The sequence below is a fragment of the Trachurus japonicus genome, chromosome 5 (genome assembly GCF_045865225.1).
Source record: "Trachurus japonicus isolate A0001 chromosome 5, Traja_1.0".
Classification (NCBI taxonomy): domain Eukaryota; kingdom Metazoa; phylum Chordata; class Actinopteri; order Carangiformes; family Carangidae; genus Trachurus; species Trachurus japonicus.
In genome coordinates, this window is record NC_140911.1 from 5546019 (window position 1) to 5570994 (window position 24976).

The 24976-nt window shown below is 40.3% G+C and overlaps 3 protein-coding genes across 4 annotated transcripts; 1 reads left to right on the plus strand and 2 right to left on the minus strand.

The window, feature by feature from the left end:
• Positions 1-2369: 2369 nt before the first annotated feature.
• LOC146986888 (myosin light polypeptide 6-like) lies at positions 2370-9015 on the minus strand. Its single transcript, XM_085775742.1, has 6 exons — positions 8906-9015; positions 8587-8614; positions 5466-5609; positions 3751-3924; positions 2793-2870; positions 2370-2704 (listed from the first exon to the last, which is right to left on the minus strand). Exons 1-6 carry the CDS (start codon positions 8906-8908, stop codon positions 2676-2678), a joined length of 456 nt encoding a protein of 151 aa, XP_085631868.1. The 5' UTR covers positions 8909-9015; the 3' UTR covers positions 2370-2675.
• A 1295-nt stretch (positions 9016-10310) lies between these two features.
• On the minus strand, positions 10311-15092 carry tsfm (Ts translation elongation factor, mitochondrial). Its single transcript, XM_085775741.1, has 6 exons — positions 14931-15092; positions 13695-13847; positions 12886-13014; positions 12665-12787; positions 11920-12001; positions 10311-10902 (listed from the first exon to the last, which is right to left on the minus strand). The coding sequence occupies exons 1-6, from the start codon at positions 14976-14978 to the stop codon at positions 10505-10507; spliced, it is 933 nt and encodes a 310-aa protein (XP_085631867.1). The 5' UTR covers positions 14979-15092; the 3' UTR covers positions 10311-10504.
• A 1776-nt stretch (positions 15093-16868) lies between these two features.
• endou (endonuclease, polyU-specific) lies at positions 16869-22978 on the plus strand. Of its 2 annotated transcripts, none has more exons than XM_085775743.1 (9): positions 16869-16988; positions 17713-17835; positions 17949-18071; positions 19719-19905; positions 20735-20940; positions 21430-21543; positions 21639-21745; positions 21836-21978; positions 22698-22978. In XM_085775743.1, the coding sequence occupies exons 1-9, from the start codon at positions 16931-16933 to the stop codon at positions 22816-22818; spliced, it is 1182 nt and encodes a 393-aa protein (XP_085631869.1). In that variant the 5' UTR covers positions 16869-16930; the 3' UTR covers positions 22819-22978. The 2 variants fall into 2 exon arrangements, with proteins under 2 accessions (XP_085631869.1, XP_085631870.1); XM_085775744.1 differs by having other exon boundaries at positions 19734-19905.
• Positions 22979-24976: the final 1998 nt, after the last annotated feature.

The following is a 24976-nucleotide window of genomic DNA, read 5'->3' on the forward strand; positions in this document are numbered from 1 at the left end:
ATATATCGTCCTTTTGTTGTCTTAAAATACTTTTTCATACCGAAGGTTTTAGAAACTCGATTTGGGAATCTTGACGTTTTCCTCCTCCTTATTAACATGGACATCGAAGGTCTCATGTCTAAAAAAAAAAGAAAAACCCAGGAAAGTCTGCAATGAATGAAAAAAGTGAAAAAGTGTTAAAATCAGAAGCCAGATTGAAATTAAAACGAGTTTAGTTTAGTTTGGATGCAGTTTAAGAGTTCGTACTGTAAACTGGACAAATGTGGGAGTTTTATTTTAATGAAATACTGACAGTATGAGGTCGTTTTAGATTTTAACTAAATGTCCCTTTCATCCACAGCACTTGTTTTTATTATTGTGATTATGAAATGTGTCAACGAGGAGCTTCAGTTTTACAAATCAGGATGAAATCCAGTTTTTTGAGGAATGTAGTTTTTTTGCTGAAGGAAAAAAAAAAAGACTGAAGACAACGACAGTCCGGAATGATAAAAAAAAAAAAAAAACTATCATCATTTGACTTTTGTCTTTGACTTTGCTAAACCAAAATGTATTTTTCTTTGTTTTTTTATAATCATGTTTATCTCATGTATTCAGTGACTTTTTATTATTGTGATTTGCTCGGAAAATGAAGAGGATTTTTTTTATTTGTTTAGTTTTTTTGTTTTTTTTGCAGCTTGTTTTTCGGTGCATTTCAACGTTACAGATGGAAGAAATGTCAAAAACAAGGGAGTTTGCACCTTAAACGGCTGACAATGGAGAATCGTGTCCTTAATATCTGCAACAATATCCTCACTTTTTATCCTATGAATTTTTATATTTTTTACTGTCATTACATTTTTCCATCTTCTTTTCTTTGATAAAAATGTCGACATTGTACCTGTATATTATTATTATTATTATTATTATTGTTATTATTACCTTTGTAGCCTATATTTACCCTCTCTCCACTGTTGTGTATGAATCAGAGATGTGACTGTGAGCATGTGTGTATGTGAACGCATGCCATGAAGCTCTGTAACCACAACAACAAACGTTACCGTTCAGTTTTACTTTCAGTGCCATTCGTCGTCGTGCGTCACCAACAGGTTTGAAGGATTTTTAAAACAAAGAAAAACAAAAAACTACAAAAAAAAAACAACAACTACAACCAACAACAGCAATCTTCGTTCTGCACTCGGCTTCATCACGGTGTCGGAGTCTGTGAGATATTAATCCAGTCGAGACGGTGAAACGTCACAGTTAATGTCGGTCCAGCCAGTATTTTTGCAGTCCTCACCGCCGCAGCTGTGAGCAATCAATGGACTTATTTTAATCTGTGTTATTGATTAACTACATTGTGTGGATTTTTGTGATAATGGAAGAAAAAAAAAAACTAAAAAATAAGTGTCTGTTCAGATTCTGTATGTTTTTCACTATGCTGAAGGTAGCAGCGATTGCATTGATTATTATACAGTAGAAATCAACTTTTCCTCAGTAAATCATCACATCAGTGCTGACGGTTACTCTGGCAGTTTGTATGGGAAAAAGAAAAAAGAAAAGAAAAGAAAAAAGCAGCAAAACAAAAGTAAAAGTTCAGGTTTTAATTACAAAATGTTGGAGGAAAAAAATAAAGATGTGAAGAGGAGTCGCTGTTTGTGTGTGAGTGGTTTGTTTCTTCTGTCACAATCACATAAAACTGTTCATTAATCAATATCAATCAATCAATCAGTTGTGAACGAAAGTTGATGGAAATTAGCGGCTCCGCTAAATCTGGTGCAGCCATCACCAAAGATGGCTCTGGTGCAGCCATCTTTTTATTGTCTCAATAATTAATGTCACTGCACACTGTCCTTTTTAAATAAATAAATAAAAGTGAACAAAGATTTAACCCTTAGTACCTTTTATACACTCACTTTTTAAAAGCAAGCTATAAAAATAAGTAAATGTGTTTCTAAGTCTTGGATGAAGACAAAGTTATTTTGTTTTTTTTAACAATCTTATCTTAGTCTTTCTTAATATCAATAAAGAAAGTCATCAATAACTGTCAGAGGAGCTGTGATGAAGGCAGAAAAAATACAATATTTCTCTCTGGAATGGATTTTAGCAAAAGTATGAATTACGTTATGTTACGTTACGTACATTTACTTTTTCTACGTAGATATATTGATTATACAGTATATTTATATGATTTTTCAGGTCTGATCCTCTGTGAGCCAAATAATTTGTTCGATGTTTCACTTAAATTCATATTTTTTTTCATTTTTATAAAGTTTTACCAACATATTTTACACATTTTGCATTTTCGGGCGGATAATTATAATTTTCTGATATTTTGATAATGAATGATTGAGGTGTAATTTTAACAATGACACACTGAAAAACACACATTCAATAGAGCAGGATCTTTATTCAACACTGGTGATTGTAACATGTCACATTATTAGGACGACGCAGGTTAAATCAGTGTTGACTGTTGATTGTGCTTCCAGGTTGAACAATGAGATGAAAGTGTCTTTTCACATGAGACAGAAAAGGCACTTTCAAAATAAAATAAAACAAAGTAGACGTCTAAATATCTAAACAAACAAAACACAGACTTGTTGGAGGTAGGACGACGTGGATGGAGCAAGGGCGAGACAAACAATAGAAAACGTTTTGGAGTAAAGTTAAAGCTGGACGACGTGTTTCTGAAGTTTTCAGCCGCTCATCACCATCCGGACCAGTTCTGTCGGAGAGGAACAGCATCTTAGAAAAACATCTGGAAAACATCTGGAATAGGAAGAAGCTTCAGCCGCCTGATGTTTGTGTTTTACCTTCGTAGTTGATGCAGCCGTTGGCGTCTTCATGTCCTGCTAGAAGCGTCTCCACCTCCTCCTCTGACATTTTCTCACCTGGTGCACAAACGATAATTATTCACTAATTAAGTTCAAGATTCAAAACATTAAAACATTTTTAATGCACATAAAAATATGTTTCATTCCATGTATAAGTAAAAAAACATATGAAAAATAAGATTCATAAACAGAATAGAACACAAATAGAATAGAAATTCATAAATATATGCATGTACTGTAAGTAGCTGCAATTTTAATCAAATACATATTTGGAAGTTGTTACATTGATATGAACTGCTGAACCTGCACTTACAAAGTGCTTTTAATTTGTAAACCTTCCTGCATTTGCATGTGCGATTTTTGTTGAAACTCTCCTGAAGTGACTCGACTCACAAATGCATTTTTTTCAGAGAGGGGATCGTCTGCAGCCAATCAGATGAGTGCGTCTCCACGAGGGATATTATTATTTGACGTATTATTTGATCAGTATCAGTCTCATCTACTCCAAAAGTGTCCGTATGTGCAAGATTCAAATCATAAATGTGGAAACCCAACTCCGCAAGTAAAAAAAAAAATTATGTGATAAAAGGTCAAAATGATGAAGTAAAATTAGCCTAAATAAAGACAACAGCGTTGAAATTCAAGAACATGAGCTAAACAAATATAAAATGAGGTTAAAAAGTCTGAATTACGAGACAGAAAGTCAAATTTATTCTATTGTAGTGTATTCAGTGGTATTTTTTCCAAACGTGTCTTGTGGCTCCTGTTCATGGCAGACGTCACTCGCTGGTGCATTGTGGGATTTATCCTCGGACAAATACCACTCAGGTCTTAACGTTAAGTGTTGGTAAAGTGCAAATCAAGCACACTGCACCTTTGATCGTTTGAGACTTAAACACATAAACTAAGCACATTATAATGGGCTCCGGGCTCTTACCCAGCGTGGTGAGGACGTGGCGTAGCTCCGCCCCCATCACCGTCCCGTTCCCCTCCTTGTCGAAGACCCTCAGACCTTCGACGATGTCCTCAAACGAGCCCTGGTCCTTGTTCTTGGCGATGGCCTGAAGCATCGGGAGGAACTGCTCGAAGTCCAGCAGCTTGTGGTTCATCTCTGCAGATTCACCAAGAGACACATCATGAGAGAAGGGGAAGTTTCCTAAAGAACTGAGACAAGGTGGAGGAGATTTGTCTCTTCACTCAGCCCCTTAGAGGTTTATGGTGAAGTTTGTCAGTTTCAGCATTTTTTATCAGACGTTGTTGTTTGCTTAGTGAGTTCAAAAATCCTGTTCTGGCTCAGAGGTGAAAACTCTCTTTCAACATCTGTTTCTAGGAGACGTATAAATAAGAACTGGTTCTTGCTTTTGTAGGAGAATCTCTTGCATACAGTATTTACAAAAACCTTGATATAGACTGCCCGTCACCGCCTGGATTTAACTAAACTAATAGGTCAGAGCCTCCCATTGGATCATTACTGCATGGATGATTATGTTTCAGCTGACAACAACTTCTTTAACCCAATAACTGATGCAGTCTCATTTCTTAAACAACCATGTTGGAAGACAAATCCTGTGGTCGTGGAGAAGATGTTCATCTGTTTCAGAAGGGTCAAATTATTGGCATCAAGCAAATAAAACATCTAAATAGATTGTTGGGACTAGTAAAACTGGGTTAAAGGGATAGTTCAGCATCTTGGCAAATTGGTCCATTGCCATAATCTAGTCTTAGCGGTAGGTTCGTTACCTTTAATTGCGCACATTCACCACGCTATGAGATAGATAATCATTTCTCATCCCTAAAACATAAAATATTGTTAGAGGCTAAGGAGTAGTGATGTTGTTGAGAAATAAATATTCAAAAATAACTTTAATACACATAGGCTACGTGAACACAAAAAGTACCAAAAGCAGGTACCTGTTGATGAGGGAAACCAAGAAATCCCATTAGCCTCCGTAGTGTAGCTCTGAGCAGCTCACGTCTCTGCTCCGCCGTTCTAAAAGTAGCTTGCACCGACAATTAAAGGTAACAAACCTACTGCTAATAGGGATTATGGCAATGGGCCAGTTTGCCAAAATGTTGAACTATCCCTTTAAGAACTGTCCAACGCATTGTAAAAAAAAAAAAACTAGAAGGAGAGTGGAGAACCATCCTCTTCATGGAGGAAATGTGACCAGAGTCCAGACCCTAACCCCACTGAGAATCTTTAAAAAATTAATGCAACTCTGGATGGAAATAAATGTTGTGACACTGCAGAAGCTCATTGAAACGACTAAAGGCGGTCCAACAAAATATTAGTGTGTGTGACTCTTTTTTTGGACGGGCAGTGTATTTTCTCTGCATTAACGGCAGCAGTCGTGCACGTCCGCTCTCACTGTTGTGCGCGTTACAAGTGACTGTCAACACTGGAGCCACGTCAGAGTTCACAGGAACAGAGCGGAGGAGGTTTTTATTTGCACGAGTCTGAACTGTTCACATTATGAAACACAAAAAAGCAGAATCAGCTGTGACCTTTAAATCCTGTGGTAACAACAAGCCACCGACCAACGATTCAGTTCATGTTCTGATCCGGGTTGTGATCAGGAAACTCAGCTGAAGACACATGAAGTCATCAAGTCTCATCTGGTTTAATAGTAATGATATTTATGACTCACTGACCTTCTAACTTTGGGTTTCCCAGGACTTTGAGCACCTCGGCGTTGACCGGGTTCTGTCCCAGCGCCCTCATCACGTCTCCACACTGACTGAACGTGATCTTCCCCTCACCGGTCCGGTCGAACAGCAGGAAGGCCTCCTTGAACTCTGACATGGGAACACACACACACACACACACACACACACACACACATACTGAACTGAGCAGGCAACATGAGCACAAAAGTAAACAACATGACAGAGTTGTGACAGTTTCACAGATTCATGTGACCTTCACTGGTTTGTGCAGCGGATTATCTCCTCTGCAGAAACCGTTTGGAGAGAACACACACATGCAAAAGTGTCTACATTGTTTAAAAGTTACATGACTGTTGTGTATCGGCTCAAACATAATTTAACTGTACAAAAGTTTGTGCAGGCTTTGTGCAGCTGTCTGAAGCCTCAAACCTGTGATATTTTACCTGTAAAGCCTAGTTACTGTTGCCATCGATGCTGCGACGGGAACGCGCATCAGTGGTTTTGCATGAATTTACTATGACTTGGAGTTGTTGGATTGTGTATTTGATGAGTTTGATGAGGGAAACCAAGAAATCCCATGAGCCTCTGTAGTGTAGGTCTGAGCAGCTCACTGCTCTGCTCCGTGGCGCAGTGGTAGAGGCAGTCCTATAGTCCTACAGTCCTATAGCCCCCGATTCGAATCCCGTGTCGGGCAGCCCTTCTCTACTGTGTGCTATCAAATAAAGGCAAAAAGGCCAAAAAAAAAATACTTTTATAAAAAAGAAGAAAAAAAAAGGTAACGAACCTACTGCTATATGATTGTAGGGATTATGGCAATGGGCTAATTTGTCAAAATGTTGAACTATCCCTTTAAATGATATTTTCTATTTAATTGTATGTAAATGAAAAGTTGTCATATTTATCTGACTATTTATGTTAAAGCAGAAGTAAGTGATATATTTGTGTTAATATAAGTCTTAAATAGTTATATCTTCCGACAGCAATCACTTACATAGAGTGTTTGGACTGAAACACGGGTCTGTCAGTCACTCTGCTCTGCTCTGAGCCGAAGAGAAAACATTTATCGTATCCTACAGTTTTTATCCAATGAGGAGAGAGAACGGCATGCAGGGCTGTGTGTGCAGCCAAGGGACGCCGTGAATGTGGCGACGTAGGGACGAGGACTGTTATGGTGCGTTCAAGGCAACTCGTAACTCGTGTTTTTCCGACCTGTGAAGTCGTACCAGTTCGATCTGGTACGAGTTCACGGGTCGGAAGTTACGAGTGGCCGTTATAGTGACTTTCACCGGTAAAACAGGTCGGAAAAACACGAGTGGGTTGCCTGGAACGCTACAAAGTCGTAAGTTGTGACTTGAAGCTGTAATTTACGATTTCAAAAGCCTGCCTGGAACGCAGCATTAGCGAAAACGACCGGATCGCTTACTTCTGCTTTAATCAATGAAAAAGCCATGTGTGGCAACATAGAAAACTGAGGATGTGATGCATCGAAACGCATAATCGAATTGAACCAAATCGTAGACTGGTGGATCGTAATGCTCTACTGTAAAGAGGATAAAATAAGGACAAAATATTAATCACACAGGAGCGTTGAGAAGATTTCCCCAGGTACAACAGTTTACCTCTTTCCTTCCTCCACATTAACTTTACTCTTTTTTTAGTAACGAACAGTTTGGATTTTCCGGCTCTTGTGTAACTTCAGCATCAGACTGGAAACAAACTACAAAATACTGAACTACAGAGACACTTATATAAACACCTACTTCACGGCCTCAGGCTGTTGTTGTCAGTAAAATGTGTTGGAGTTTGTCTCAGAAAAAACAAACTGTTCCAACACTTCTTTTATTTCCTGTTCCTTGTGTCCACACTGAGCTGAGTTATAGTTAGTTAGTTAGTTAGTGAGTGAGTTCTGCAGCCTCCTCTGCATGGACGTCGCTCTGAAACAAGTTGAGACTTGTCTGAGGAACTTCAGCTCAGCTTTAAATGACCGACCACGTGAGACAACAGGGTTTTTAAATTGTTAACAGTCTCCACATCGTCTGCTCTTTACTCTTTTGATCTCACTGTTTGTTGTTCTGCTCTTTCACTAATTTGTTTTTTGATGTTCTTGCAAAAAGAGATGTTGGATTTCAAAGCTGTAATCACCTGGTTAAGTGAAGGATAAATAGATAAATTAAATAAAAACTACACAATGATACAAAACACAGTCTCTGGTGTGTGTGTGTGTGCTTAGTGTTTTGTTCTGTGTGTGTTGTGGATCAGCGAGTCCCTTCAAAAACAACTGTGTGAGTGTCACTGCGCCACGCCTTCCACACACTCTGCTGACATGTCACACACTCCAGCTGCAACACACAGATGTTTGATCACAACTCTGTTAGTGCGACACACACCGGTAATAAAACTGTGTTTTTGTAAAGTTTTAAACACACACACAGTTAGGGGATGTTTAGTTCACTGTGGCTCGGCCGTTCTGTGATACCTTCAGGGATCCAGAGGTCTGCAGAGCTGCAGGGTCAGAGGTCACGACAGATCAGACTATAGTTTTACATCATGCCCTTTTCTTCCACATCTGATTTGACTCTATTTTATTACACTGATTATGTTTATGTGTCTTTTATTGTTCACCCAGGTCCCACCATGTGAAATCTCTTTGTTATATATTTGTTTTTTCTTGTCTGTATATAACATCTATTGTACCCTGAGGTTTCTACAACTTTTTCTCTGTTAAAAGGGTTTTCCATGGAGTTTTTCCTCAGTCGATGTGAGGGTCTAAGGACAGAGGATGTTGTTATGATGCCATGTAAAGCCCTTTGAGACAAACTGTTTGTAAAAACGGGCTATACAAATAAAACTGCCTTGCCTTGCCATTACATTGTGTATGTATCTTTGAGTATTTATGTTTATCTGTCTTTTATCTGACAATAAGAAGAAGAAGCACTTTTCTTGCACATCTGATTACTCTATTTTATTGATTTTATATCTATGTTAATGTATCTTTCATTATCTGCTCAGCTCCCACCAGAGTTTTTACTATCTCGTTGTGATATGACAAGAAGAAGGAAACAGGAAACAGTCCCTTCAGCAGCTGATGAGGTGTTGAGTGACTCACCCAGGATCTGGTCCTCTGTGAAGTCCGACTGGAGGAGACAGAGCAGAGGGGGACCAGACAACAGAGAGGACAAGACAACAGTTTATCATCAGAGAAGCTCTGTGTTAATCTGCATTAGCTTTAATGTAGCTGCTACAGAACGAGCTTAACGTGACAGCAGCTGCTGCTGCAGGCCGGGACGAGACGAGCTTAACGGCACCGGAGGGGGGCTAATGTTCACTAATACAACCAGCGGAAAAAACAAAAAACAATTCAAAGTAAAATAAATAAATAAATATAAAGAAAAATAAAATAAAAATGTCTCCTCGTCTCCACTCACCATGTCTGTAGCTGTGTGTTAGTCACAGTCGAGCAGCAGCAGCAGCAGCGTTGATCCTCCTCTGTCTCCAGCTTCAGTCCGGCTGCGGCTCATCCCTGATGACGTCACCGCCAGCCAACAGCCAATCACAGGCCTCCATCCCACAACCGCTCCATCCTCCACACCACTAGGGAAAGTTTTTTTTTTTCCTTTTTAAATACTTTAATAAATCTCAGCTAAATCTATTCTCAGCTATGTTAGTTTTACTTTATCAGTTTTATTTAGTTGTCATTTTCCAGTGCAACTTTTCAATCTCGTCAACTGTTCAGGATTTGTCACATATCTTCTTCCGTGTTAATATTTCTGCTACTTTTAGCCCTTTCAAAGCCATTTGTCTCTCATCTCTCTCTCCTTTTCAGCATTGCTTTAGCAGCTTCTTCAGCAAATTACATTTCAGCTTCAGCAATGTCATTCTGCTTTCAGCTGCTTTCAGCATTCACATGCATTTCCCTTTTGGAAATGCTTTTTCTTGTTGGTAATACAAAATCTTATAAGCAAAACAATTTCCAATAGAAATTATACTTGAAAATTGAGCAAAACATGTCAGCATTAATCTGCACATTATATTAACACACAGTAACGAATAATACATATTATCAATACTATTAACTACATATATATATATATAGTGTATATATATATGTATTAAATATTGAATTATTGAATCATGTGATATTGATGTTATAACAAACTGCTTCTAAAGTCAAGAAGAAGAACAACTAAAGCGCCCCAAAGATACTCTACTGTGATTTTTTAACTGTGTTTGGCGCCCCAGCCTGGTCCGTCACTTTATTGTGTCCAGAGAAACACTTCCTGTTGTGTTGACAGTCAAAGTGATGAAGTTGCATGTTCATGTCTTTGCAGGTGTTTGTCCCTCAGGGCCACCGTAGTCTTCACTTCTTTTCAGTTCAGAAATAAAAAGATATAAATAGCTCGAGGCGGTCCACTGTCCTCTGTCTCTTCATCATGTGACTGTGTTCTCTCCGTCTCTGAATATTGTTGTTTATGACTCTGACTGTGTTTAGAGTCTTTGTCTCTGCTGCAGAATTAATTCAGGACCAATCAGACTAAACACTTCAAGTATCTAAAACTTCTGCACTGTCCTGTGACCCTTGTATATGTGTTATTGCAGATGGTTTCTCTGATTTTGACATGTAATTTTTGCTGGCGTCTAAGATTGGTGGAGCATTGTATAAGTGTGCGAGTGTGTGAAGGGGCGTCTCTCTATTGTATCATGTTTTGTGTTCACTTTTCTGTAATGATCTTGTACTATTGATGGCTGAACTCTTGTTTTGTATTTTGTTGGTGATAAGGATCCCCTCGAAAATGAGATGCTACATCTAAAAAAAAATGAAAATAAAGTCATAAAAGGACGGAGATTTCCAGAAAAACAAAACATTTTATTGATCAGTTGTTCATTTCATCAGGTTGACGGTCACTGCTGATAGGTCTGTGTGTAATAATCTGCTTTTAAATTCATGACGACATTGTGAGACGACGGACTGTTATGTAATTGTTACTCTTCATGCGACGCTGGATAAATTATTAAATTACTCCTTTTCATTCTGCTTTTTCACCGGCCGTCTCTCCACACTGAAACCGGACAAAGTCCAGAACGCGCGCCTCTTGACCTCGGAGGAACTCTGCGACCGTCCGGCTGGGGTCGCCCAGGAAGGTCTGAGGCAGCAGACGCGTCTCGCTCTCGCCGCAGGGCAGGTCGTCCATGTTGCCCAGGGAGACGGGCGCCTCCCCGACGACGTGCTGCCCCAGCTTCCGGCCTAAAGTCTGCTGCTCCGCCTCCTTCCCGCCCTGGAAGACGACCAGGGCGCCGTAGCGACCCATGGCCACCTCCTCCGTCTGACCGCTCACGCCGCCGTGCACGTACGAGCCGATGCGCCACTCAGCGGGGACGCCGACCGCCACCGCCCGCTTCACCGCCATGTTCTCACCGAGACGACCTGAGAGGAAACAGGGAAACATCAACACTCAACAACGTGCTTCATTTTAACATCTGGAGGATTCAGTTGAAAGGGATACGTCAACATTTTTTTCCGTGTCTTGCCTCACTCCCAAGTCCATGACCAGCAGATAGACACCATCCTTTCAACTGTGCGTGCAGTAACAAGGGGGATCCTGGCAGAGCTGGCGCACCGCTAATTAGCTTAGCTCAAACACTGGAAGTGTATAGGTAGTGTTAGCCTGCCTGCTACCCCAGCCGAAATCAGCAGTCAGAAGCTGATTTCATTTTAGCTCTAAACTCTGTAAATATATCACTTTATCGACATTTCAAACATTTTTAGGAGAGAAAGTAGCCGTTTAGATCAGCAGTGTGTCGTTAATTTGTCTAAATACCAGCTGTTTACAATTTTGTTCTGACGAATTTGGCGCTACTCAAGCTAGCCGTTGTGACCAACGCACTTCCGGTTACTTTCACAAAATAAAACACCCGTTGCCCTTTACATACAGAAAACCATGACGATAGAATTTGTGCTTTTACTTTAAATAGCAAGCTAAGCTACCCTCGATGTAGCTAGCTTGAACCAAAATAAAGCGTCTTTGCTTGAACCCTCCGTTTTGACCGATCTCGTCCCGTTACCGTCATTTGACCGCTCAAGATGCCTTAGCGGAGAGTTTTGTCAGCTCTGAGACGAAGATCGGCCCGCCGGTTTCCGTTTAGAGTTGCTGAAGAGTTTCTCTGATGACTTTAGGTGGAGGCAGGCTAACGCTACCTATACACTTCCAGCGTTTGAGCTAAGCTAATTACGGGCGATACGGCTCTATCTCCCTTGTTACTGCCCGCACAGTCGAAAGGACAGTGTCTATCTGCTGGTCCTGGACTCGGGAGTGAGACAAGACACGAAAAAAATTTTTGGCGTATCCCTTTAAAACATAATTCACACGTTATGAAGTCAGTTAAGATTAAAACAGTTAAAGTGCCACTGAGCAAAACTGAGAATAAATGTGACCTTACTGACCTATTGTGAGAGCCACCTGATCTGCCAGCGAAGTTCCTTCACCCACTCTGAGTTTGTTCAAGTCTTCTCCCACCAGGACGCTCTGGACACAAACATGATGGTTAAAGAGTCTACCGGTATGTTCCTTGTTTATTTGTGAGGATCCCCAATAGCTTTGCTCTAGAGAAGTGGTTCTACAACTCGCTGATTTTAAATGTCCAGTATGGTGTCTGACTTTTGTAAATCGCCCTGCGATTGTTTCTCAATGTAATTGTATTTATGCTCTGTTGTTGTAGTAAACTCACCGTCCCTTTAAATGAGGGAAACCTCAGTGACCAACGAGTTAAAATAAAGGTTTAAAAAAAAAAAAATGTCAGAAGGTCGGTTGGAGGTTAGATGTAAATTTCACAGTGGAGAGTTAAAGGAGGAGTTTGTAGGTTATTGCACGTATTTGCTCTCTTAAGTTTGATAACAGATCAAAATATCACTGTCATGTTTAAGCATAAAACTAAGGCCTTGTTCAGACTGCAGCACAAATCTGATTTTATTTATTTATTGTCAAAAATAACATATAACAAAAATCTGATTTGGAGTGGCAGTGTGAACAATGCCAAAGGGAAAATGAGTTTAGTTTCAGTCTGAAATGTAGAGTCTGTAAATGAACATTTTCAAAAATGACAAAATTGTCAAAACCAAGTGATTCACATTCCTCTTTGTGTGTCTGCTTACATTAATAAAATAAAGGTTGACTTTAAAGTGACTCTACCTTGATGTATCCTGTCTGGCTTTGGCTTTTATTCTGCTGATGAGCCAACGTGGCGAGCGCTACGTCCTTCACCAGCTGCTGGAACTTCTCATTACGGGCGACAAAGTCGGTCTCACAGTTCACCTGCATCGCACACAGACAGGAAGTTTAATAACATCGCCGAAGACTGATGCACTGAGTCACCAGCAGCAGCAGCAGCAGCAGCAGCGTCCTGTCCTCACCTCCACCATCACTGCAGCTTTGTCTCCCACAAACAGACCAATCAGACCCTCTTTGGCTTTACGTCCCTCCAGTTTGCTGGCTTTGCTCCAGCCTTCCTTCTGCGCCTGTTCATGGAGCCACGACTCTGCCTGAGAGAGAGAGACAGGTCTCATACAGCTGTTTGTGTCATCAGCACCACATCTGTTCAGACCTAAAGGATAATTAGCATTTTTTACAATCTGGACCTTATTTCTAGCATAAAATACGATCATTTACTCACCCAGATAACTCTGGTGTCATTACAAGTTGTTCCGACCAAATTAGCTCCAGCTGAGAGCCGCATATATCCGTATAATGCGAGAACACGGGGCACGAAATGCAGCCTCTAAATAACACATTATCTGCCACCGACTGACTTGTAATGACACCAAAGTTATCTGGGTGAGTAAATTATCGTATTTTACGCTAGAAATAAGGTCCAGATTGTAAAAAACGCTAATTATCCTTTAATCACAGGAATTCAATTTAATAGTTTATTGTCATTGTTTATAAAACAATGAGATAACGTTGGAGCATTCACAGCATTTTATAGGATGAACTGCAACTGTTATAATCCCAAATAAATTGTGCACACAAATATGTTAAAAAGAAAAGATAATTGATATAAATATAAATCCTGAGGAGAAATAAAGTGCATTGACAGCATATTAGTAGGCAGAAGTTATTGTTGTTGTTCACAACTCCAAATCTTGTTATTGTCTGAGGTTGCGTTATGTGGAGGAGAAGGAAAGAGGAGGAGGGAAGAGGAGGAAAAGGAGGAGGAGCTCACCTGTGCGATGTCATTATCAAACTTCTCCAGTGCTTTCTTACAGTTGATGAAGGTGTAGCCGGTGCTCTTCCTCAGCTTCATCAGCAGAGCTTTGTCTGCAGCCAGCAGCTGACGGCCGGTGTGCAGCGGCTGGACATGCTGGCAGAGAGTGACCTGAGGAAGACGATTGAGTACCAGGTGGTTTTTTTACACTGAATAATAATCATAAGTATAAATACTACATTTAAAAAGGAGGATCTCAAACACCCTAACCCAAACAAAGCAAAAACTTAACACAGTTTAAAAATAAATTAAAACATATGATTATGATAGGAAGCTATAAACAGGATTGAACATTTGAGATTTGACTGCAACCTTAATGCTGATTATTTATTTGGCTTTATATAAGGCTTAATGTAAGCTAAGCTTAATTGTTTAGTGCTGAATTACTGTCCAATAGCCTACAACCTGTTCTCCCTACGAAATGTTTGAATAATTGAATTTACAGTGGTTCTCCCAACATTTAAAATTTGCTTGACAGATTTTGACAACTAGTTCAACAATTTTGTACATGATGACTCAAGCAAAGGGACTAGCCTATTAGTTTTATAGGGAACGACTATATTCATAAGTTTAGTTCATTTTAAAGGACATAAACAAATGATGTTATAAAATAGCAGAGGATTGTATGAAAGCAATTGATACATGTCCAAAACCATTTGCAATTTGTCCAAAGGAATGAGAAATTGCTACTATGACTACATGTTGTGGAGGTTGAACTAGCCTAATAGTTACCATAGTTGGCTGAGGCAGCTTATAAGCACCCACCCTTTACAGTTTTTCTCAGTTGCTTTGGTGCATTTCTCAGTCAGATCACAATTAAAATTCTCATACTTTACGATCTATGTATCAATTGTGAATTAAGTTTCAATTAAAGAATGCATTATTGAAGGTTGATTGATAACTGACTGTAACAATTTGTGCACAGGATCGAATAAACCACTGCCATTATAAATAGGCCTAATAATAATAATAAGGACAATGACACAGAGTGACTGTGTCTGTAGAAGACAGTCTGATTATAATAAACCTCTGAGTGACACTTGTAAACTATCACCCAGTGTCATTCAGACACAGTGAAGTTTAATTAAAATGAAACGTGAATGAATGAGGATGAAGCAGCTCATTCAGAAGAGGAACTCTGCTACCGGGATAAAAACTGTCGCTCACCGGAGATTTAATTTAAAGTTTTCTCACCTTTGTGACTTCTCTCGTTAATGTCCTGAATAAAAAGGTGAACGACATCGTCTCAGCCTGCAGAAGTGAACCGTCTTATGAAAGCTCAGATGTCATTGAAAAATCCACCACGCTGTGTACGGAAGCCGCGGAGGGACAAACAAGGCGGAAGATGAGACCAGTTGTTATCGCCGCTCAGCGCCTCCTGCTGCAGCGGAGGAGAACTGCACCACTGAGGTCAAACACAGCAAAACTGTGCTAGTGTCCTGAGAAATAAATATAAATCATTGAAAATAAGGAGCAAGAGTGAAAATGATTTGGTGTTATTGCTCTGTCAGTATGTTTATGATCCTGGTTTCAAATTAATTATCTGTGATTTTAAAGATATTTGTCTAAATGACTTGTTGAAATTAAAATTAAATTGAATTAAATTGAAATTAAACAGGCCACAACTTTTACAGCAGAACATTTTATCCATGTGCTGACATTAACATGCTTTTATTGAATTCTATAGTCTAATTTTTTCTCTATTAATTTAAACATATTCAATGTTTAAATTTATTTTAATGATTTTTTTAGGTCTTCTATTTAGCTCCTTCTGTATTTGTTTATTGGCTTGAGCTGCACTTTTTGTATAAAAGATCCTATACAAATATAAAATATATATTATTAAACCTTATCTTTCATTGAATTATTGATTTATTTATTTTTTGTGAATCAGTTGTGCTTAGTTTTTACAGCATTCCTTCTGGTCCTCATCTTTTTCTTTTTTTAATCATCATCAATATTGATTTTTACAAATTATTATATTGCCAAAAAAAAGGCGGATGTGATGTTGAGGTAGTTGAACCTTAAACTCTTCCACAGGACCAGTTTGTATTTACTCTACAAAAGTTTAAAAACACTTTTGAACTGCATCGACGTCTATAAACACCAAGAAAAGCTACAGATGTGTAGTTCCAGTCATTTATAAACGTTTCATGTCTTGGTTGAGCCACTTTTTTTTGCTGAGTCGACTGAGTGAGTGACCTGAACGTGACACTGGTCACAGGTGAGAGGAGCTATTCTGGGTAATCGGAGCTTTCTTACACAAACTCTGTGAAACACCACATCTGTTCACTCTGGCAGGAGAGAGAGAAGAAAAAGATACAGCAAGAGACTTTCATCATTTCTAAATAAATAGTTTTATTCTGGTTTTTGTTTGCGTTACTGTAAAATTTAACTATTACAGAAACATTTTGTTGTTTATGTTTTAATGTAATGGACACACATGACCTGTCAAAATAAAAGCACGTAATGTTTGAAACTGCAGTTGTCACAGGTCACAGCTGGAAGTGGTTTATTTTGGTCCATTAATGTGTGTGTGTGTGTGTGTGTGTGTGTGTGTGTGTGTGTGTGTGTGTGTGTGTGTGTGTGTGTGTGTGTGTGTGTGTGTGTGTGTGAGGCAGCTGTGCCGATTCACAGAGATACAAACTACAGTTTATTTACTATATATACTTTTTCTTAATCAAGTCCCACTTTGTTTAGGTCTGATATGATCTGTATACTACCTACTGCTGTAACATGTTATGTCAAAATGTCATAAGTAAAAGAGTGTTATGTCAAAATGTAAAAAGCAAAAGAAAAGAAAAGATCACGATAAAGATTTTTATTCTGTGGGTAATGGGGGCGGGACTAGATAAGCTTTTGCTTCTCCCGCTTTCCCTTTCAGCCATGTGTATTGTATTACTTGAACTAAGATGAAGTGTGATGATGATGATTTAATTGACATGCCCAAAATAAACAAATTGATTCTTTACTTAACACGTGTCGTTCATTCATAAACACACCAACAGGAGCTGATGAGTAAGAGAAGCATCACACCTTTTGTTTTTATAGTGTTTCTGTCACAGTGACGGGAGTGACGGCTGCTGGTTAACAACAGGTTGCGTTTGGCCTCGTCAGGTGAAACGTGCAACAGTATAAAAGGAGCTGGTGGTGATAACAGTGAGCTCACCTCGTTGTCAGGACCAAGAGCCAAGATGAAGGTCATCGCTCTCCTCGCGCTCTGTGTGACCCTGTTCGGCCAGGGATTCAGCAGTAAGTTGATTTTTACTTTCTTTCTTTACTGATCCATTATTATTACAGCTTTATCACACTGCAAAAACTCAAATATCTTACCAAGAATATTTGTCTTATTTCTCGTCAAAATGTCATTTCTAGTCAAAACAAATCTCATTATACTTAAAATAAGAAACATAGCATTAAAAGTAGTGTGTTTTTAGACACTTTTTACTTCTTTCAAGTCTATTTTCACTTGAAATAAGTAGAAAAATCTGATAGTGGAGCAAGTTTTTCTTCCTTATCACAAGCACAAAAAAAAACTTGCTTTCACTGGCAGATTTTTCTACTTATTTCAAGTGAATATTTGTTTGAAACAAGTGAAAATTATCTATCATTCTTAGGTGATGAGTCTTATTTTAAGTGGAAAGCGATTAGTTTTGACTAGAAATGAGACATTTTGACAAGAAATAAGACAAATATTCTTGAGAAGATTTTGAGTTTTTGCAGTGCAATAACCATATATAATACTACACCTGCTGTGTGCTGTGTTTCATTAACACACTTTCTTGTCTGTACAAAACATCTATTGCCTGTCTGCCCTCCGTTGCTCAGCCTGAGGTTTCTCCTGGTTTTTTCCCAGTTAAGGTTTTTTCTAAGGGCAGACGATGTTGTTATGATGCTGTGTGAAGCCACTTTGAGACAAAATGTTTTTAAAAAATGGGCTATACAAATAAAATCGCCTTGCCTTTTGCCTCTGCAGACTCTCTGGACTCGTGTCAGGGTCGCTGTGGTTACGGCACAGACAGCAGCTTCTCCTGTCAGTGCAACCCGTCCTGTGAGCGCTACAGAGACTGCTGCTCAGACTACACTGAAGTGTGCAAAAGTGAGAGCCGTTAAATAATCTACACATTACTGTCATCATCATCATCATATTCATATTAATATTAATATTAGATATATTAAACAGTTTGACAACCTGTCGTCTCCTCCGTGCAGCTTCTGCCACCTCCTGTAAAGGACGCTGTGGAGAGAAGTACAACTCCCAGAACAAGTGTCACTGCAACTCCAAGTGTCGTCAGTACGACAACTGCTGCAACGACTACACTCAGCAGTGCAACGGTAAGAACAACACACACACACACACACACACACACACACACACACACACACACACACACACACACACACACACACACACACACACCTGCACTTGACGACAGCTCACCTTTAAGCTCCTGTCTGTGGAAACAAAGGTTTGAGTTGCTAGACAGTTTTTCTTGTTTCCACAGACAAAGAACTGGTTCCACGGCTGCAACAGTTTTCCACTACTACTACTACTACTACTACTACTAGTAATAACAATAATAGTAGTAACACATTTTATAGCACGGTTCATACAAAAAACAAATAGTAGCACAAAGTGTTTTACAGTGCAATATAATACAAAAGAGAAGTAAGAAAGAACTAAAACCTGACAACAAAGAGTTAAAAAAACAAAAAAACAAACGTGAACCAGACCAGACACCTGAAGCTGTTCACACCTGGAGCAGCAGAGTAGCTATAGGTCCTGATATCAACGCTGTGCATCATCTCACTAATCATCTAAACACAAATGTACAGGTGTGTATTGTTCATCTAAACACACCTGTAACTGACTGTACAGTCACAACAGGTGTGTTTAGATTAAACTAATTACAGTAATCGATAACACACCTGGACCTGGCCGTAGGTTACTTATTCATCAATACACACCTGTAACTCATGAATATTATAATATAAACTGTAATTATGATCATTTTTAACGATGATGTGATGTGAGAGACAAAAACAATCTGTAAACAAAAAGTAAAAAGTAAAAAAAAAGTGTCACCTTCTGTTGACGCTGTGTGTATGTGTAGGTGTGTCTGACAGTTACAGTTATAATTGAGTTGTCACATTATTATTGTCATTATTGGATGTTTAGTCACCGCTGACATTCAACAACGGTTTAGCCAATAAAATCACACTGGGTGGAGTTCAACGGTCACAACTGAACAACATTACAAAACAGCTCTAATACAGGTCAGGTTTGTGTGTGTGTGTGTGTGTTGCACCTGTTGATTTTCACATGGAGGAATCAACAGCCGATCAATAAACAGCCTGAATCTACTGTTTGTCAGAAAAACATCTAACTATATTTAAATGAAGTAGTTAAAGTAGTATACATAGCCTACTGTATATATATGAATATATACATACATACATACATATATCACATTCTATAGATGTTTAACAAAGTGAGCACTTACTATTACTTCTTGACTTTTACTCAATTTTAAAGACATTTAATTGAGGGTTTTTTTTTTTTTAACATTGTGGTATTAAAACTTTTTCTAAAGTTCTTCATCTCAGTATTTTTCTCCACAGCTCTTCACTGTGAGACTGATTTGTGGTCAAAATCGTCTTTTCATCATCAAACCAGCAGGTGTCACTGTTGCTGTGCTTAAATAACAAATTAGTGCTGGTGGTAGTTTCCTCCATCTGTATTGTTTGGTAATAATCAGATCAGACCATAAACAAAACACGTTTACAGTCAAATATGAAACACACTCAATAAGGAGTAAATCACTGTATTGTTATCTATTTTGATCTGTTTCATATTGATTATAGTCTGTTGTTCAATATAAATGTGGTGTAAAAGCATAATGTCTCTAGAATATAAGTGTGGCACTACAGCTACTTTGTCTTTAGTGGTTGTTGTTGTTGTGTGTTTGTGATTCTCTACAGGCGATGGAGGAGGAGGAAGTGGAGGAGGAGGTGGAGGTTCGATCACCGACGCTGAGATCAAATCCATCTCTGAGACACTTTACGTTCTGGACTCCAACAAGGCTTCGGCCTCCGAGCTGATCATCGAGGCCCAGGCTCTGGTGCCGGACTCTCAGACCGGCTCCAAGAACGACCTCTCCGCTAAGCCGTGAGCAATGTCCTCTCTTCACCCTCTCCTTCTTCTTCTTCTTCCTGTTTCTTAAGGCGAGACACTAACAGGCAATAACACTGTTTTTTCATGCACTGATCAATTTTGAGATTTTGGGCTATTTTTCTTCCTTAACATGTATTCTTTCAGAAAAGTCAAAAGAAATGGTAGAAAATCCACATAAAGGTGGTTATTTTACTTCATTTTGTCTCTTTTGTCGGTAGATTTCTCCTAAATTCACCAAAAGTTAACATGCTACTGTGACATACTGTGCTGTCCCTGTTATCTGACTCATGTCATGTCAGGTAACATCGTAAAGCTCTCTCTCTCCTGAACAATTATGTAGACTCATCTCCTCCTTATCCGCAACCAATTGTAAAAGTACAATTTACATGAACAATCTATGGAAGGCCGTTTTCTCAAAAAGAGTTTTTTCTCAGACTCTGAGCTAGAAATCTTCATCTTCCACTTCAGCAGCACTTACAGACACCAAACCAGTTTTATTCCTTTCTATATTCTGAAGGTTTTTACAGAGGGGTTTGTTGATATATCATTCAAAGCCTGATTTATACAACATTTTATTCCTAAAAACATGGCGAAATTGGATTTTTTGCAAATGAGTGCATATTTAATTAGATATTGCCTCATTTACATAGGCTATTTAAACATAAAATTTGATAAAAACTTGTAATACAAAAAATATTTGTCTTAACGTACGTGATGAACTTGGGAAGTTTAATGGTGATATCTGTTATTTAAAATTTTTACCTTATTCACCTGCATTGTCGCCCTAACCCTGTGTTTTTCTTTGATCTCCTTCTGCTTGCAGCCTGTTCCGCTACCTGAACGAGGACGCTCTGTTCTCCAGGCCCACGTACGTCGCCTTCCTGGCCGTGCTGGACAACTACCGGAGGATGACCGGGCAGACGGAGAACTTCAGTCCTGAGCAGCTGGCTGAGCAGGAGGCCTTCGTCAAGGAAACCATGTCCAACACCGAGCTGGGACGAGAGCTGTTCGCCTTCCTCTACACCAAGGGTGGGTAACTGTAGTCTATGAGATAATAGCAGAACGTTACCAGACAGAGTTGTTTTAGAGGTAAATTCATGCAAAACCGCTGACGTGTGTTGCCTTCAGGGACAGTTTTTCATCAAGCAGTCTCTGAATTTCCCTCTAAAACAACTCTGTCTGGTAACGTTCTGTTATTATCTCATAGCGTGGTGAATGTGCAGCTCACAACTTGTCCACCAGAGCGTTGTGGAGTTGTTGGATTGTGTATTTGATGAGTTTGATGAGGGAAACCAAGAAATCCCATGAGCCTCCGTAGCGTAGCTCTGAGCAGCTCGCGGCTCTGCTCCGCCGTTCTAAAAATAGCTTGCACCGACAAATAAAGGTAACGAACCTACTGCTGTGACTATAGGGATTATGGCAATGGGCCAATTTGCCAAAAATGTTGAACTATCCCTTTAACAACAACAAAAACAAGGAGTCTCATGGGTAAATTCTCTCTCTATTCCTGGTCTGAAGGCGTCTACGCATCCGAGGAGGAGTTCCTTCAGGATCTGAAGATGATGTGGTTCGGCCTTTACTCCCGCAACAACAACAAGTTGGACTCGAGCGGCTTCGAACACATCTTCGCAGGTGAGGACGGACAGGAAGTCTTTTCAAGTTCAGTTTCTTCAAAAACAAGTGTCCTCTGTGTTTTTATGAATTAACCTGTTCCCTGTGTGACATAGGAGAGGTCAAGGGAGGAAAAGTGTCTGGTTTCCACAACTGGATCCAGTTTTATCTTCTTGAGAAAAGGGGGTCGCTGAACTACTACAGCCACAGCTTCAACGGGCCGGTGAGTGGATGATATTCAAGAAGACAAAGATGGTGTGGCGCTGATGTTTGAGACACTTTGTTCATTCTCCCTCTTGTTTGTCTCCGTCAGTGGACGACCTTCCCAGACGTGATGGGGATGCAGTTCATGTGGGAGGGTTACTACAAGCAGGTGGGCTCCGCCGTCATCGGCTGCAGCCCCGAGTTCGACTTCGCCCTCTACAGCCTCTGCTACATCGCTCGTCCCGGGAAACAGTGAGTAAACCTACAACTTGTCCAACTCTGTCCAATACAGTAATTGGTTTGGTTTATAAAAGGAATAGTTCACCAAAAAAATGAAATTCAGTCATTATTGACTCACCCTCATGCTGATGAATACTCCGGAGTAGTTTTTTATTCCTCAAAGTGCATCTGGAGACCCGGGAGGCCGGTTCGTAGTCCAACCAAAACTTTATATGAGAGTAATAGGGCCCGACACAAAAACGTCCATAAAACTACACAAAAACCATTTAATATTCCTCCACACTGCTCGTCCACTGCAATCCAAGTGTCCTGAAGGGAGATAGTCCAGAGTTTACTGGCTGTTTAGGTTGTAAAAATGTCCTAAATTCCAGTAAACTCTGGACTATATCCCTTCAGGACACTTGGATTGCAGTGGACGAGCAGTGTGGAGGAATATTAAATGGTTTTTGTGTAGTTTTATGGACGTTTTTGTGTCGGGCGCTATTACTCTCATATAAAGTTTTCGTTGGACTACGAACCGGCCTCCCGGGTCTCCAGATGCACTTTGAGGAATAAAAAACTACTCCGGAGTATTCATCAGCATGAGGGCGAGTCACTAATGACTTGAATTTCATTTTTTGGTGAACTATTCCTTTAAGATCCCCATTAGCTTTTGCAATAGCTATTCTTCCTGGGGTCTTTTCATTTTCATACAGTATGTGACAATACAAACCAACAAACTTCTTCCTCAGGTGTCGTCTGAGTCTGGGAGGAAAGGAGCTCATCATCCAGACTTACACCTGGGACAAAACGACCTACGGTGACGGGAAGAAGTTCATCGGCTCCGCGTTTCCCGCAACTCCCAGAAACTGAAGCTGCTGAAGAGACGGCGAGCGACGACTAACAGAGCAGACAGTCTGTCTGTCTGTCTGTCTGTCTGTCTGTCATTAGACTCATTATGTAAATGCTTTGAAATAATATTCCCAACAGACGGGAGAGCTACTCATGATAATGAAAAATCGCTTGAAAAATACATCTATCTGCAAATGTTGGTGGTTTTGTTTGCAGCGCTGCACACACACACACACACAGACACACACATTAACATGAATAAAACAGAAACCCAGACAGTTGATGAATCAGCGGTGAAACATTTCCGAGCCGTCGTACAGAGCAGGAGAATGTGCAGCTCTCCCAAGGGCTCGATCAAACTGTGGCTAATGGGGCAAAAAATGGGCGTTTACACACCCTGAGTGGGCACAATACTAACACCAGCCCTTCAGTGGTAAAAGAGCGTGTGTGTAAGTGTGTAAATGTGTGTGTGTGTGTGTGTGTGACACAATTGCTCATTGTCTTTTATAACAGCAAAACAAAACAAAACAAAACAAAAAACAAAATTCAGGCTTTTGCAGAACGAACTGTGGAAACAAAAAGACATTAACAGATCGTGTTCTGCTTGACCTGCTCTGAACAGTAGCCACCAGCTCAACCTGCTCTTATCAGCTGTCCATAAAGCTGCGTATAACTCCCCAGTGTGTGTGGGGTTAAGTGTGTGTGTGTGTGTGTTAGTGTGTCTGTGTCCAGCTGGGATGGGGGGTTGATTTTCCTTTTTTTCACTCATCTAGGGTGACTAACAGGATAAATTCTGGTCTGCCGACAGAACAGGGGGGACACACTTGCAGCCCTGTTTAAAGAAAGTATTACAGGAGATGGATCTGCCACTGATCCCATTGTCCGCCGGTCTGCGTGCATTCATGCAAACACAAGAGCACAAGACCAGTCAGTCCGTTCAGCAGCAGCAGCCTTCAGCGATTCATCCGATTTCAGCCTCTGCAACACGACAATGAATGAAGTCGCCCAGGGAGGAATCCCCCTCTCTGCCTCCTTCTCTCTCTTTCTCTTTCTGGTTTTTCAGACAATATTACATTTTCTGAGCTGGTGAGTCTCAAAATTAGAAGAGTAAATCTTCTCTCTTTTCACACTGCCCTCCTTTTTTTTTAAAGCCCCAATGGAATCAAATTAAATCACAGAGGGGCAAATAAAAGAAAAAAAAAGATTCAATTGTTTCTTTTGTCACTCACACAACTTCATAATCGAATTATAGCTGGCCACCCGCCAGCACGGCCCCGCACACACCCCACCGCCCGCCATCGCCCCAACACGGGCTTCTCCTGGCAGATCTCGTGAGCCACCTGACTTTTGTTTTGTAATTATATTATCCCGCTTTCCCTTTGGCGTGTTGCGGCGGCGGCGGCGGCGGCTAATGGCTGCGCGGGCTCGCCCAGCTGCACATGCAGAAACAAAGCTGCTTATGGGGGAACCAGACAATGGAGGACGCCTGAAGGCGGTCGGCCAATGAGCACGCACAACAGGGGGGCCAGCAGAGGGGTTTAGGGGTTCAGAGGAGGGAGGGAGGGAGGTGTGTGTGTGTGTGTGTGTGTTTTAACCAGGAGTGCGGTCCATCAGGAGAAGAGGACACATGGTCAACCTCACCCTGCCTCCCCGGGGTCGGCGCCGGGCTGGAGGGAGGTTCAAGTTTGGGCGGCCGTTTTCTAAAGTTGATGGGAGACCATGAAACGCAGAGCAACGTTCATTCTCTGCAGGTTTTTTTTTTTTGTACATTCACACGACTGAAGCATTGTCAACGTTTTTCTTTTTCTGTTTCTTTTTTTTTTAAACCAAAACTGCAAATGTTGACACGGACGCAGCAGAGTGAGAGACCGTGGCTGTTAAAGGGATAGTTCAACATTTCGCAAATTGGCCCACTGCCATAATCCCTATAGTCACAGCAGGTTTGTTACCTTTAATTGTCGGTGCAAGCTATTTTTAGAACGGCGGAGCAGAGCTGCGAGCTGCTCAGAGCTACGCTACGGAGGCTCATGGGATTTCTTGGTTTTCCTCATCAAACTCATCAAATAAACAATCCAACATTTCACCACGCTATGAGATAATAACAGAACGTTACCAGACAGAGTCATTGTAGAGGGAAATGCAGAGACTGCTTGATGAAAAACTGCCTCTGAACGCAACG

Excerpts from the sequence above, each read along its gene's own strand:
- LOC146986888 (XM_085775742.1), bottom strand. Across the intron at positions 5,610-8,586 it reads CACAGAGGACCAGATCCTGG|AGTTCAAGGAGGCCTTCCTG; the intron begins GTGAGTCACTCA and ends TTCCCATGTCAG. Across the intron at positions 3,925-5,465 it reads GGGAAACCCAAAGTTAGAAG|AGATGAACCACAAGCTGCTG; the intron begins GTCAGTGAGTCA and ends GTGAATCTGCAG.
- tsfm (XM_085775741.1), bottom strand. The coding sequence starts at position 14,978 with ATGTCGTTCACCTTTTTATTCAGGACATTAACGAGAGAAGTCACAAAG. Across the intron at positions 12,002-12,664 it reads GCCAGACAGGATACATCAAG|AGCGTCCTGGTGGGAGAAGA; the intron begins GTAGAGTCACTT and ends GTTTGTGTCCAG. Across the intron at positions 10,903-11,919 it reads TCAGGTGGCTCTCACAATAG|GTCGTCTCGGTGAGAACATG; the intron begins GTCAGTAAGGTC and ends GTTTCCTCTCAG.
- endou (XM_085775743.1), top strand. The coding sequence starts at position 16,931 with ATGAAGGTCATCGCTCTCCTCGCGCTCTGTGTGACCCTGTTCGGCCAG. Across the intron at positions 18,072-19,718 it reads CTACACTCAGCAGTGCAACG|GCGATGGAGGAGGAGGAAGT; the intron begins GTAAGAACAACA and ends GATTCTCTACAG. Across the intron at positions 21,746-21,835 it reads GCCACAGCTTCAACGGGCCG|TGGACGACCTTCCCAGACGT; the intron begins GTGAGTGGATGA and ends TGTCTCCGTCAG.